The 13,415-nt window shown below is 51.0% G+C and overlaps 1 protein-coding gene across 3 annotated transcripts; it reads right to left on the minus strand.

Moving 5' to 3' along the window:
- Positions 1-8,575: 8,575 nt before the first annotated feature.
- Positions 8,576-12,743, minus strand: LOC126652434 (zinc finger protein 239-like). 3 transcript variants are annotated; one of them, XM_050339170.1, is made up of 4 exons: positions 12,698-12,743; positions 11,314-11,484; positions 10,302-10,380; positions 8,576-10,167 (listed from the first exon to the last, which is right to left on the minus strand). In XM_050339170.1, exons 3-4 carry the CDS (start codon positions 10,351-10,353, stop codon positions 9,329-9,331), a joined length of 891 nt encoding a protein of 296 aa, XP_050195127.1. In that variant the 5' UTR covers positions 10,354-10,380; positions 11,314-11,484; positions 12,698-12,743; the 3' UTR covers positions 8,576-9,328. The 3 variants fall into 3 exon arrangements, with proteins under 3 accessions (XP_050195127.1, XP_050195125.1, XP_050195126.1); XM_050339168.1 differs by lacking the exon at positions 12,698-12,743 and adding an exon at positions 12,563-12,658; XM_050339169.1 differs by lacking the exon at positions 12,698-12,743 and adding an exon at positions 12,563-12,658 and having other exon boundaries at positions 10,302-10,383.
- Between the last annotated feature and the right edge of the window lie 672 nt (positions 12,744-13,415).

The raw sequence follows: 13,415 nt of genomic DNA on the forward strand, positions 1-13,415 counted from the left end.
GTCGAAAACTTCCTTTGCTGTGTCCCCCCATACAATGATGTCGTCAATGTATTGTATGTGTTCTGGGGCCTCACCCTTCTCCAGTACAACCTGAATCAACCCATGACAGATGGTGGGACTGTGTTTCCACCCCTGGGGCAGTCGATTCCAGGTGTATTGCACGCCCCTCCACGTGAAAGCAAACTGCAGCCTGCACTCTTCTGCCAAGGGAATGGAGAAAAATGCATTTGCTATGTCAATGGTAGCATACCACTTCACTGTCTTGGACTCCAGCTCATACTGGAGCTCCAACATGTCTGGCACAGCAGCACTCAATGGCGGCGTGACTTCATTTAAACCACGATAGTCCACTGTCAATCTCCATTCGCCATCGGATTTGCGTACAGGCCAAATGGGGCTGTTGAAGGGTGAGTCTTACTGACCACCCCTTGACTCTCCAACTTCCTGATTATCTTATGAATAGGGATCACAGCATCTCGACTGGTCCGGTATTGTCGCCTATGCACTGTCTTAGTGGTTATTGGCACTTGTTGATCATCGACTTGCAGGAATCCTACAACAGAAGAATCTTCTGAGAGACCAGGCAGGGCAGACAATTGCTTGGATTTCTCCTCAGTCACCTTGGCTACACCGAAAGCCCATCGGTACCCCTTCGGGTCCTTGAAGTATCCTCTTCTCAGGTAATCAATACCAAGGATACAGGGGGCTTCTGGCCCTGTCACAATGGGATGCTTTTCCCATTGGTCTCCAGTCAAGCTTACTTCGGCCACTACCACTGACAATTCTTGCGACCCTCCTGTCACTCCAGAAATAGGCACAGTCTCCATAGTCTTGTGTTCAGACGGCATTAGTGTACACTGGGCACCGGTATCTATCAAAGCTCGGTATTTCTGTGGATCCGATGTGCCAGGCCATCGAACCCACACAGCCCAGTAAACTCGATTATCCTTCTGGTTCCTTTCCTCCTCCTGGCAGAAGGCAGGGCCCCTCTATTGGTCCTTGTCAGAGCATTCAGTGTCAGATATCCTCTTTGCTCCACCAGCGGCCTTCCTGTTGTCAAGAAAGTGGACTTCAGCCTTCTTGTGTTGTGGAGATCACAATTGCTTTTCCACAAAATCCACATCAACTACAAAGACAAGTTTTTTATTGGCTTCCTTCTGCTTCAGCTCTTTCACTCTGACCTGAAGTTTGGAAGTGGGTTGTCCATCCCATTTCTTCATGTTCTCTCCCTGTTTGCGCAGGTAGGACCACAGCTGATTACGTGATTCGCGTTTAGGGCCCTTCCTTCTGTGTGTAGGGAGAGGAGTTGTTGACCGAGATCTGGACCAAGATCGAGATTGAGGTCGAGTTCGTGGTCTAGATCGCTTTACTGGTGTGTCTCTGTAGTCTCGGGAAACGCTGTTATCTCTGTCTTCGTAGTCATCTTCATAATTGGAATATTCATAATCTCCTTCCATTTTTCCCTTAGAGCGGATGGGTTGACGTCGGACATCGGACAGATCTTCAAAATTCTCCGCTATGCTCTGTATCCATTGACACATTGTTTCTACATCCGGTTCATCCAACTTTGGATGGAATGCTGAAATTAGACAGTTGATGTATTGTGCAGGGGCACCTTTAATTACTTTTCTCCACATTGGATTGGTACATGGGAGACTCGCAGGGTCTAAGATATCATAATAATCCGGATTACTAAAGATGAGTTCAAGCATGGCCAGTTCCCGTAGATATTGAATACCTTCTTCCGCAGTTGTCCATTTTCCTGGAGAACTTGTTAAGTACTCTTTAAATGGATATCTCTCTCTCACAGCATTGAGGATCCTAAGCCAGAGGCTATGACTATATGGCTCTCGTGCAATTCCTTGTTCAATCTCACGGTCTCGAGCCAGGGATCCCAACTGCTGTGCTTCGTGACCTTCCAGCATGTGGCTTCTAGCTCCATTATCCCAACATCTTACCAGCCAGGTTAGAATCCGCTCACCAGGCCGGCGACTATAATCTTTTCTCAAATCCCGGAGCTCTGCTGGGGTCAATGATCGTAATACTTCCGATGTTCTCACGACTCCCGCTTCTGGATGGACATCCCTCCTATCCATTTCCACTTCTCTTTTGACGTATCTGTGTGGAACTGTTTCCACTCTGCCTCTCTCACGTGGAGGTGGAAACGGAACATGCCTCGGGGATGGGCTTCTGTGTTGTGGAGGTTGAGGCGGGGGCTGTGTCTGCTGCAGGGATGGTTTTCTGGCTTGTGGAGATGGGGACCGAGCACGGTGCCTGGATGGGCTTCTCGCGGGTGGAGGTAACGAATAGTCCTCTGGACCCTGGGATGAGGATTTCAGATAGTCCTCCATCTCTTCTGTGGAACAGTCAAGAAGAGTGTATTCAGGTGTCAACATTCTCCTTGGCTTTTGTGTTCCATCAGGCATCTGAGCTGCTGCCCCTTCTTCCTTCGGTCGCATCTCCCTCTCTTTTGGACACGCCCCTAATTCCTTGGGACGTGCTCCTTCTCTCACAGCTAGTTCTTCTTCTTCTTCAGTTACACGCCTCAGTCGTGGGGCTAGGCTTGTGAACCCTGCATCATCCCTTATCCACATCTTCTTTTTTGTTATGGGGGCAATAGTGATTTCAGGATCTGTAGTGTGGGCCCCAGTCTTGGTCATAGAGGTGGTTGGAGTTCCCATGTTCATAAAGTCCATAATTGGAACTCCAGTGTCAGCAGGTTTGGTCCAAACTGTGCTGGCTCCAAGTGGCATCTGGACTCTGGTCTTGGTGGACTCCATTCCGACTGGCATAGTTTGTGTCCCTGTCTCCGCCTTAGTCTTCTGAACATGATCTACAGCGGCTCGATAAGCACTAGCCAGGCCCCAGCATAGAGCAGAGATTTCGGTATTTGGATCCTTATATGTAAGACAACCTTCCATTAAACGATGGGTTATCTCATTAGGATCAAAGGCCTGTGCTGCCGTGAAGTCCCAACTAATGGGAGGTGCTAAGCACCCTATCCATTTACCAAACTCTTCCCATGCTCCTTGCCAACCAGGAACTGCCCTTTTCAAGCCCCTTTCCAAAGCTCCGGTTAATCCCTTTGAGGTATGGCCTTTCCTATAACAAGGGAACGAGCGTAACACAATCCTTCCAATTTTAAATAGCATGTTCATCACATTCATCATAAACAAAATTGTTGTCAAACAATTTAGATATTCATTAGAGGCAACAGTCAGTTTGGGAATTTCTAGGATCCAGCGTTTAATGTCAAGATAGGAAGAATACCTTTCCCAGATGTCTCGCCAATTGAACACTGTTGGATTTGGATTGTCCCACATGTAGTAATCTAAAACAAGTGCGAAAGCTGCTAAAAGTACATTAAAAATTAAGAAAGTGGCCATTATTATTATAGTTGTCCTTACTGTTCTTAAACAAGAGGTATATTTATATAAACAAATCCCTCTTCGCTGCGATCCCGGTACTGTTCCCAAACAAAGTCAATGTTTGGCAGAACTTGGCCACCTGCCCAGAAATTGTTACCAAAACAACCTCCGGGTTCTCTCGGTGGAACCTCCAAAAATGTCCCAGGTTGGACTTGGCTCCCAGCCAAGTGCCTGGACCTCAGGGACAAAGCCTTCTCCCTCCCTCTCACTCTCGTGCAATTGATCGAAAAGATCACGAAAAAGAAAATCAAAAGAACCCAAACCGAACTGAATTTTAAGTGGAAGATTTTTATATATATATATATATATATATATATAAAATTATATACAGGAACCCCTCAAAGGGTAAAAGGGAAGGGAAAGGGAAAAGGAAAAAGGAATAAGAAGGGATATAATGCAAATACTTCCCTCCAGAGATAGCGAACCACACCACACGACCGCCGGCACTCTCTGCCTCCCAAGGCCAACCAGATGCGCTAGGCCTCACTCCCTCACCCGGGCAGAGCGACAGCAAAGCTACCTAGGCCTTCGGTCCACCAGAAGAAAGAGAGCGAGTGTTTCCTCTCTCTTCTTATTTATACTCTTCCTTACGTAAAAATCGTATGGAATACTGGGAACATGGCCTTGGTTCCTTGGTTACAACCTGGTCACCAAGGAAGGCCTAGTCTTAAAACTACTAAATTCTCCACCCCTTACTCCATACTATTTTTACGTAACACTTATATGTCATGTATTTGCTTATATCCAGCGTATATACACATATTTATATATATAGTCCTTTGGAGTAGTTGTCTTGTGGTAGAAGATCGGCTTCAGCATCAACAGTAGCTCGGTTCAGATCCTTGGTACTTTGATTACAATCACAGTTCAGGTTTAGGACTGGTTCACTGTCTCATCGTCAGATACTGGTATCAGGCTTTGGTCAGGTCTCTCTCATTTGGCGACTGGTCTCCTGTAAAACAACTTGAAGCACAAAGTTAGTTTTTCCCCAAGGATAAATTTCCTTGAGGCACACACTGTATCTTTCCATCTTTCCTCATCACCCACCAGGTGTACCCTGGCCCTTGTGCAAAAACAACTCCACGAATGGGTTTGTCCTCGCCCAAGGTAGGGGTAACCCAAACAGCTTTACCCAACATACCTCTCAGGTGAATCACTGGAACTTTGTCTCCATCTACAATGTGGAGGGATTCTGCTTGAGCAGGGCCAGCTCGATTGATAGAGCCTCTAGTATTTACCAACCAGGTGGCCTTGGCTAGGTGCTTATCCCAGTTCTTAAATTTTCCCTCACATAGTGCTTTTAAAGTTGTTTTTAACAGTCCATTATACCTTTCAATTTTTCCAGCAGCAGGTGCATGATATGGAATGTGATAGACCCATTCAATACCATGCTCCCGTGCCCACGTGGCCACTAGATTATTCTTGAAATGAGTCCCATTGTCTGACTCAATTCGCTCTGGAGTGTCATGTCTCCATAAGACCTGCTTTTCAAGACCCAGAATGGTATTTCGGGCTGTTGCATGGGGCACTGATTATGTTTCTAACCATCCAGTGATTGATTCCACCATGGTAAGCACACAACTCTTACCTTGGCAGGTCTGTGGCAACGTAATATAATCGACCTGCCATGCTTCTCCATATCTATACTTGTCCCAGCGTCCACCATACTATAGGGGCTTCAATCTTCTTGCTTGCTTGATAGCAGCACAGGTTTCACAGTCGTGGATAACCTGGGAAATAGTGTCCATGGTTAAATCCACCCCACTAGTAGGTGGCATCTCGGCCCTGATGGTCTGAAGCATCGTGGGTCCATCGGGCTAGTAATAACTCTCCCTTATGTTGCCAGTCCAGGTCTATTTGTGACACTTCAATTTGCGCAGCTCTATCCGCTTCTCTGTTGTTACGATGTTCTTGGCTCGACTCTTGGGTACATGGGCATCTACATGGCGGACTTTCATATCTAGTTTCTTTACTCTAGAAGCAATGTCCTGCCACAAATCAGAAGCCCATATAGGTCTTCCTCTACGCTTCCAACTCATGTTTTTCCATCGCTCTAGCCATCCCCACAGGGCATTGGCTATCATCCATGAGTCGGTATAGAGGTAGAGCCTTGGCCATCCTTCTCTCTCTGCGATGTCTAGGGCCAATTGGACAGCTTTGAGTTCTGCAAACTGACTCGATTCGCCTTTACCTTCAGTGGCCTCCACGACTCGTCGGGTGGGACTCCAAACAGCTGCTTTCCACTTCCGGTTCCCTCCTATAATACGGCAAGAACCGTCAGTGAAAAGAGCATAACGCGTCTCTTCATCTGGCAGTTGATTATATGGCGGAGCTTCTTCAGCTCGACTCACTGGTTCTTCTTCCTCTTCATCTGCCAGACTGAAGTTTCCACCTTCAGGCCAATTAGTTATGATTTCCAAAATTCCAGGGCGATTCGAGTTTCCAATTTGGACACGTTGCGTAATCAAAGTAATCCACTTGCTCCATGTGGCATCGGTAGCATGATGCGTAGGAGGCACTTTCCCTTTGAACATCCAACTCAGCACCGGTAGTCGGGGTGCCAGGAAGAGCTGTGCTTCAGTGCCAATCACTTCAGAAGCTGCTTGTATGCCTTCATATGCCGCCAGTATTTCCTTCTCCATAGGGGTGTAGTTAGCTTCAGATCCTCTGTAGCTTCGACTCCAGAAGCCAAGTGGTCGCCCTCATGTTTCACCAGGCACCTTTTGCCAGAGGCTCCAGGAGGGACTGTTATCTCCAGATGCAGTGTAAAGTACATTCTTTACATCTGGTCCCGTTCTAACTGGTCCAAGAGCCATGGCATGTGCAATCTCTTGCTTGATCTGTCTGAAAGCCTGCTGTTGTTCAGGACCCCATTGGAAATCATTCTTTTTACGGGTCACAAAATAAAGAGGGCTCACAATTTGGCTGTACTCTGGGATGTGCATCCTCCAGAAGCCTATGGCTCCCAGAAAAGCTTGGGTCTCCTTCTTGTTTGTTGGCGGAGCCATTGCTACAATCTTATTGATGACGTCTGTTGGAATCTGACGACGTCCATCTTGCCATTTCACCCCTAGGAACTGAATCTCTCTGGCAGGTCCCTTGGCTTTATTTCTATTGATAGTAAAACCAGCCTCGAGGAGAATCTGGATGATCCTTTGCCCTTTTTCAAAAACTTCTTCTACTGTGTTCCCCCATATGATGATGTCATCGATGTGCTGCAGGTGCTCTGGGGCCTTACCCTTCTCTAGGGTAGCCTGGATCAGCCCATGACAAATGGTTGGACTGTGCTTCCACCCCTGGGGTAGTCAATTCTAGGTGTACTGCACACCCCTCCAGGTGAAAGCAAACTGTGGCCTGCACTCTGCTGCCAAGGGAATGGAGAAGAACACATTAGCAATATCAATAGTGGCATACCACTTCGCTGTCTTGGACTCCAGCTCGTACTGGAGCTCCAACATGTCTGGTAGAGCAGCACTCAATGGTGGCGTGACTTCATTCAAGCCACAATATTTCACGGTCAGTCTCCATTCTCCATCGGATTTATGTACAGGTCAGATAGGGCTATTGAAGGGTGAGTGTGTTCTGCTGACCACCCCTTGACTCTCTGACTTCCTGATCATCTTGTGAATGGGGATCACAGCATCTCGGTTTGTCCTGTACTGTCACCTGTGTACAGTTGCAGTGGCGATTGGCACTTGCTGATCTTTGACTCGGAGTAGTCCCACAACGGAAGGGTCTTCTGAGAGGCCAGATAGGGCAGACAATTGCTTGGACTTCTCTTCAATCACCGTGGCTACACCGAAAGCCCATCGGTACGCTTTTGGGTCTTTGAAGTATCTTCTTTTTAGGTAGTTCATACCAAGAATGCAAGGGGCTTCTGGCCCCATCACAATGGAATGCTTTTGCCATTGGTCTCCTGTCAAGTTTTGTCATAGTTCCGATTTTAGCAAGGAATTTTTCTTTCTCTTCCCCCTGCCGTGTGTGCCCTGTGTATAGGCCATCAGGTAGCTATCAGGTGAACAAAAGAATCAGCCGGTCCACTAATGGCCGAGAGATAGTCTCCTAGGAAACAGGCAGATGAAGGATCTAAAGTCTACTACGCTACCTCGTTCTGTTTTTTCCTGTCAGTGGGGAGTTTGATGCTGCTCTCTGCTCAGTTGTTGCTGGCTGCAGGCCCTGCTTTAAGCGAACTCTAACCAGCTGAAGATCGTGAGTTTTCTTCCATTGGGAGAACTTCCTGTTTGATTGCTGTTTTCCTTCCTTTCCCTTCCCCTCCCCCACCCACTCCCTCTCTCCTGTCCCAGTGTGGGAAGGGAAGGGGAACTGAGGGGTGTTTTTGTTGTTGTTTTGTTGTTTTTTTCCTGGACATTACAAGTTCTGCACCTCCAGTGATCCAACAGCCCCACCTGGTGAATGGTACAGGACATTACAAGTTTTGCATCTCTAGTAACCCAACAGCGCCTCCTATTGACTGTGGCTGGAATTGTACCAAGGGGCGCAAAAAATTGAACTGTTCACTCTTCCTTTTGCTGGTTTATCAGTTTGTTCTTGAAGGGGATTATTTGTGGGTATAGGAGTGTTATTTGATTGTTTTACTTGGTTTTTTTTGGTGTTTCTGTTAATACACACATGCTTTTAATAAAGGGCTGTTATTTTTCCTTTTCCATAATTTGTTCTTCTTCTTCAATCAGAGCTTTTTAATTTTGGATTTAAAATTGCTTAGAGAGAAAAGCTTGGGTTTTTTTCTCCTAACTCACCCTCAGCAAAAGACCCTTGTCTCATTTAAACTGGGACAGTCCTCCACCTCCTCCTTCCTCCTCCACCTCCTCCTCCTCCACCTCCTCCTCCTTCCTCTTCCTTCTCCTCCTCCTCCTTTCTCCTCCTCATCCTTCCTCCTCCTCCTTTCTCCTCCTCCTCATCCTTCCTCCTCCACCTCCTCCTTCCTTCTCCACCTCCTCCTCCTCCATATCCTCCTCCTTTCTCCTCCTCATCCTCCTCCTCCTCCACCCCCCCCCAGGGTTTGGGATCCACGGGATCTTGATTGCCCCAGAGCCTGGAAAAAGCTCCACGGAGCCTGGAAAAAGCTCCACACCCCGACCTTTTCCCCCCTCCCACCCACGAGGGACCCCCCTGTGGGCATTCCTGGGCTTCGGAGTAATCCTAGAGCTAAAGAGGTATGGGAGAGACATCAGCTTGAAGCCACTCAAAAGGAAGCAGTCTTCGAGAAACAAGAGGTTAAAACACAAAATGTAAAGCACTACAGGAAAGTTTAGCATTAGGAAACCACGGAGGTAATAAATTGTCCGAGGGAACAGAACATGTTGATAAAAAGGATACTAAAACCATAAAATAACACAAAACAAAGAGATAGTAGTATCAGCAGATTTAAGATGGGCCAAGGTTACCAAGACGCTGCCAACATCACAAGAAAACTACCCAAATTAAGAAAGATTTGAGAAGAGTTCAAAAGTTTACACCGAGGAAGACCAAACAGACGACCACCTCCCCCGATGAAGGCTCCGGATCTCCCACCTCTAATCCTCCGCAAATTGAAGACTCCGCCTATATATGAATATTACAAGTAGATGTTGCAATGTAATGAATATACATGTATAATGATGTAATCCCTACTCAGAAATTGTATAAAAGGGTTGCACTACGCAATTTACGAACGATGGGATGCAAGAAAAAAAAACCATCTTAATCAGAACCATTCGCTACACGACAATAAACCAGGGGTCACTAAGGAATGTGGGTCCCCAAGAAGGCTGTTCTCAATATGAGTCACCGAGAATGTGGGTCCCCAAAAGGTTGTTCCCAAGGTGGGTTCTCCAACGGGTGACAGAGCGGGAGCAGCGGTAGAAGCTCTTCCCACAGTTGGGGAACTCGAGGGGCTTCCCTTACCGGTGGGTCCGTTGGTGTTTGGTCAAGTGGGAGCTCTGGTTAAAGCTCTTCCCACACTCCCCACACTTGTAAGGCCTCTCCCCGGTGTGGATGCGCTGGTGGGTGACTAGGTTGGAGTTCTGTTTGAAGCCCTTCCCGCAGTCGGTGCAGCGGAAGGGCCTCTCCTCTGTGTGTGTCTGCTCATGCCTGAGGAGATTCCCGGTGTCCTGAAACCTCTTCCCACATTCCCCACACATGTAGGGCCGTTCCCCAGTGTGGATGAGCTTGTGTTGGATCAGGTTGGAGCTGTCACTGAAGCTCTTCCCACATTCCCTACACGTGTAGGGCCGTTCCCCAGTGTGGATTTGCTGGTGCCGGTTCAGGCTGGAGCTGTCACTGAAGCTCTTCCCACATTTCAAACACTTGTAGGGCCGTTCCCCAGTGTGGATGCGCTGGTGGATGCGGAGGTTGGAGCTCTGCCTGAAGCTCTTCCCACATTCCCTACACGTGTAGGGCTGTTCACCACTGTGGATTTGCTGGTGCCTGAGGAGGTGGGTGCTCACCCTGAAGCTCTTCCCACATTCCAAGCACCTGAAGGGCTTCTCCCTGCTGGGAGGCTGCTCAGGGACCACCAGCTCGGAGCTCCGGTTCAAGCTCCGGCCGCCTTCCTGGTGCAGGCCGGGTCTTTCCTCCTCAGAGCTCCCTGGGTTGGCTTTGCAGCCCCTCCTCCAGGGGCATCTCCTGGTCTTTTCCTCCCCACTGCCTTCCTGCGCCGGGGAGCCCTTCAAAACAGCATCTCCCACCAGGCTCTGCCGGGGGGATTTGTCCTCCGTGCTCTCCGTCCTCAGCTCGGGGCCTGGGGCAGGAAGGAAGAAGGACAGGCAGGGGATTTGCCTCCGGCCCAGAGGGAAGGCCAAGCACATCCCCCCCAAATTTGGCCCCCACAGGCACCACAAGACAGGGCCAAAGGGGCACTGACTTCCTCCTCACCTGCCTGGGGGGCCCACGGCTTTTTCCTCTTCCTCAAATCCTCCTCCTCCATCCGCCCAAGCTTTGGGAAGGACAAATCCTGCTGGGGAAGAAACAAGGGCTGAGCGCATTGGCTTGGGGGTTCCTCCTGCCCAAGTCCATCCCTAGGACTCACCGGGCATCCTGGGACCATAAAAACCTCCAAAACATAACGATTCAGCCCAGAAAAACCTAAAGCACCGATTCAGTGAGAAAACCCAAAACCACTGAGACTGAGGTAAAAAACCTCAGAAATAGATGAATCCCCTCGGAAACTTCCGAAAGTTAAGGTTCATCCAAAACATAAAGATTCATGCCAAAACAATTGTCCCAGGTGTTCCCCTTCTCTGGTCTCTCCCCTCTGGGGTTTACAGGGTCTCCCCTGTCTGGGATTCCACTTCAGGATGCTGGGAGTGTTGGGGGTCCAAAGGGTCTGTTCTCTGACTCTCGCTTTTGGGGGTGCCACCTTCCCAGATATTCCCCCAGGAAGGAGGAACTTGTCCCAAAGAGCCTGGGGGGAGCACGGGGGGTCGTGACATCCTTGGGCTGCGAGCACAGATTTCCCTGCAGACTTTGCATGGAGTCAGTCGAGCTCTGGAGAGCAGATTGTGCCCCAGGGATGGGATTGCAGAGGGGCCCCCAGGTCCCCAGAATGAAGCAGCAACCAGCAGTAGACACAAAAAGGTCCCCCCAAAGATCTTGGGGGCAGTGTCCTGCAGGGAGGGGACAGTGTCACCCATGAGGTGGCCGAGGAGGCTTCATGCTCTGCTCGGCCCCATCAGTGGCTGGGACCAACACCCCGTCCTCGTGGCCAGCGGCTCTTTCCTGCCCCAGCCAAGAGGTTCCCGGCCCCCCAGAGCTCCCCTGGGGCTGTCCCTGCTCCTCCCTGCAGGCTCCGTGGCCGGGCACACTTTGTGTTCCTGGGTGCCACCAGCTCAGCAGCTGCAGCCGCTCCAATCAGCGCCCGCAGCTCTGCAGCAAAGCCCCAGCTCACCTGGCACACAGGGCATGGACACAGCACCTTCTCCCTGCTGGGCACTCCCAGCTCAGCCACTTCCCCAGCACAGGGCTCTCCTGCCTCAGCACCACCTCTGCCTTCCACTTCTTCTCAGGGCCACCTCAGGGCCTGCTCTGGGCTCACCTCCGGGACATTGCTCAGGGTCACCTGGGTGGGAGAGGAGGGGCAGCACCACGAGCAGGTGAGTCCCGAGATCCCCCTGGTGTCCCCAATGTCCTCAGGGCATCCCCATGGCCCGAGTTCCCCCCTTGACGCCCCCCATTCCACTGTCCCCAAACCTCACCCTACGTGTCTCCAACCCTCTATTACCCCCCAGGAGCCCCCTCTGGACCCTCTGACCCCAGACCAACCCCCATTCCCCCTTCACACTCACAGAAAATTCAACGACATGTAGAGAGACACTGGGGACACTTGGGGGGCCTTGGGGGGTAGTGGGTGATTACTGGGGGATACTGGGACACACTGGGGGGAACCAGGGGGCACTGGGAGGGACTGGGGGGTTATTGAGGGATGCTGGGAAGGCACTGGAAGGGACTGGGTGATTACTGGGGGATTACCAGGACACACGGGGGGACACTGGGAGGTTATTGGGCCATACTGGGTGTTACTGGGTGCTCACTGCAGGATCATTGGGCCATACTGGGGGGCAGTGGGAGGTCACTCGGAAACACTGGGTGGTAATTGGGGGGGTTACTGGGCCATGCGGAGAGCCACTAGGAGGTCACTGGGCTATACTGGGGGCACTGGGATCCCTTTACCCATATGCAGTTCATGTTCCCCCAAGACTTTGGGTGGCACTACCAGGACCCCTCCCCTGAGGGCTCAGGGACCCCCTGAACCCCAATTATAGGCTTTAGGGACCCCCTGAGTCCCCCTCCCTGTAGGGTGTCTGTGTGTTGAGTTTTGGGGGTCTCTGGGGTTCGGGGGGGGTCATTAAGATTCACTTTTCCCTGCGGTCGGTCCGCCCAGCCGGCAGGGGGAGCTGTGGCACGAGCGGCAATGGCGGCGCCGCGCGAGGCCTTATGGGAGTTAGAGTTCCCTTGTGAAAACTCCGCCGGCGCCTGCGCAGTGCAGCCATGGCGTTTAAACAGCCCCCCCCCGAGGGTTCCATGGCCCCAGCCCTTTCAGGGACCCCCTAAACCCCTTCAGGCACCTTCACCCTCCCCTCTGAGCGCCCTCAGGACACCAAATCCCCTCCGCGACCCCCCGGGAGCCCCTCACGGACCTCAAAACCTCCTCGGGAACCCCCGAGCCCCTCCTCTCCACTCTGCCGAGCCCTCCAGCCTTCCCGCCCACAGCCGCGCTCCCCGCAGCCCCCGAGCGCATCCCCAGCCCCGCCGCAGCCCCCGCCAGGGCTCACAAAGTCGGAGCAGATCCCGCTGTCGCCGCCATCGCTTTCCCGGCAGCCACCGCGGGGCTGTGCGCGCGCACCGCCGGCACAGACCCCGCCCCGCCCCCTTTTCCCCGCGGGGCACGCCGGGAGTTGTAGTTGCAGTGGCTCAAAGCTCCAAACTCCCCCAGACTCAATTCCCCACGGGCGTTCCTGGGGCAGAGCGGGGCAGAACCGGGGCGGGGACGGGACGGGCATTGGGTGGAAATCGTTATAAAAACTGTAACCCCTGCGTTGGAAGGGATGGGTGTGTGTTTGTATTGCTGGAGCCTGGAGGCTCATGGAAACCTCTGCTGCTTCTGTGACCTCCTACCTAGTTGGGCCTGGAGTCTTTTCCTCTGCAACCTTTTAGGCAGCAGCGTTTATGGGGTTTATGAGGACATGGCCTTTATGAGGAGAGCCTCTTAGGAGGGGTATGGGCTTTCTGAGGACAGCACCTTTATGACCTGTATGGGCTTTATGCAGAGAGATCTTTTATGATGAGAGCTCTGTCATGAGGTGTATGGGGTGTATGAGGACAGTGCTTTTATGACATTTATGGTGTTTATGAGGACAGAGCCTTTATGAGGTTTATGGCATTTATGACAACATCTCTTTCATGATGGCAGCCCATGAGGAGGTTTATGGGCCTTATGATGACAGGGGCTTTATGAAGCCTGCACCATTCTGAGGTGTGTGAGGGTTATGA

This window comes from Myiozetetes cayanensis, unplaced genomic scaffold (assembly GCF_022539395.1).
Source record: "Myiozetetes cayanensis isolate MyiCay16 unplaced genomic scaffold, myiCay2020 scf851, whole genome shotgun sequence".
Lineage (NCBI taxonomy): Eukaryota > Metazoa > Chordata > Aves > Passeriformes > Tyrannidae > Myiozetetes > Myiozetetes cayanensis.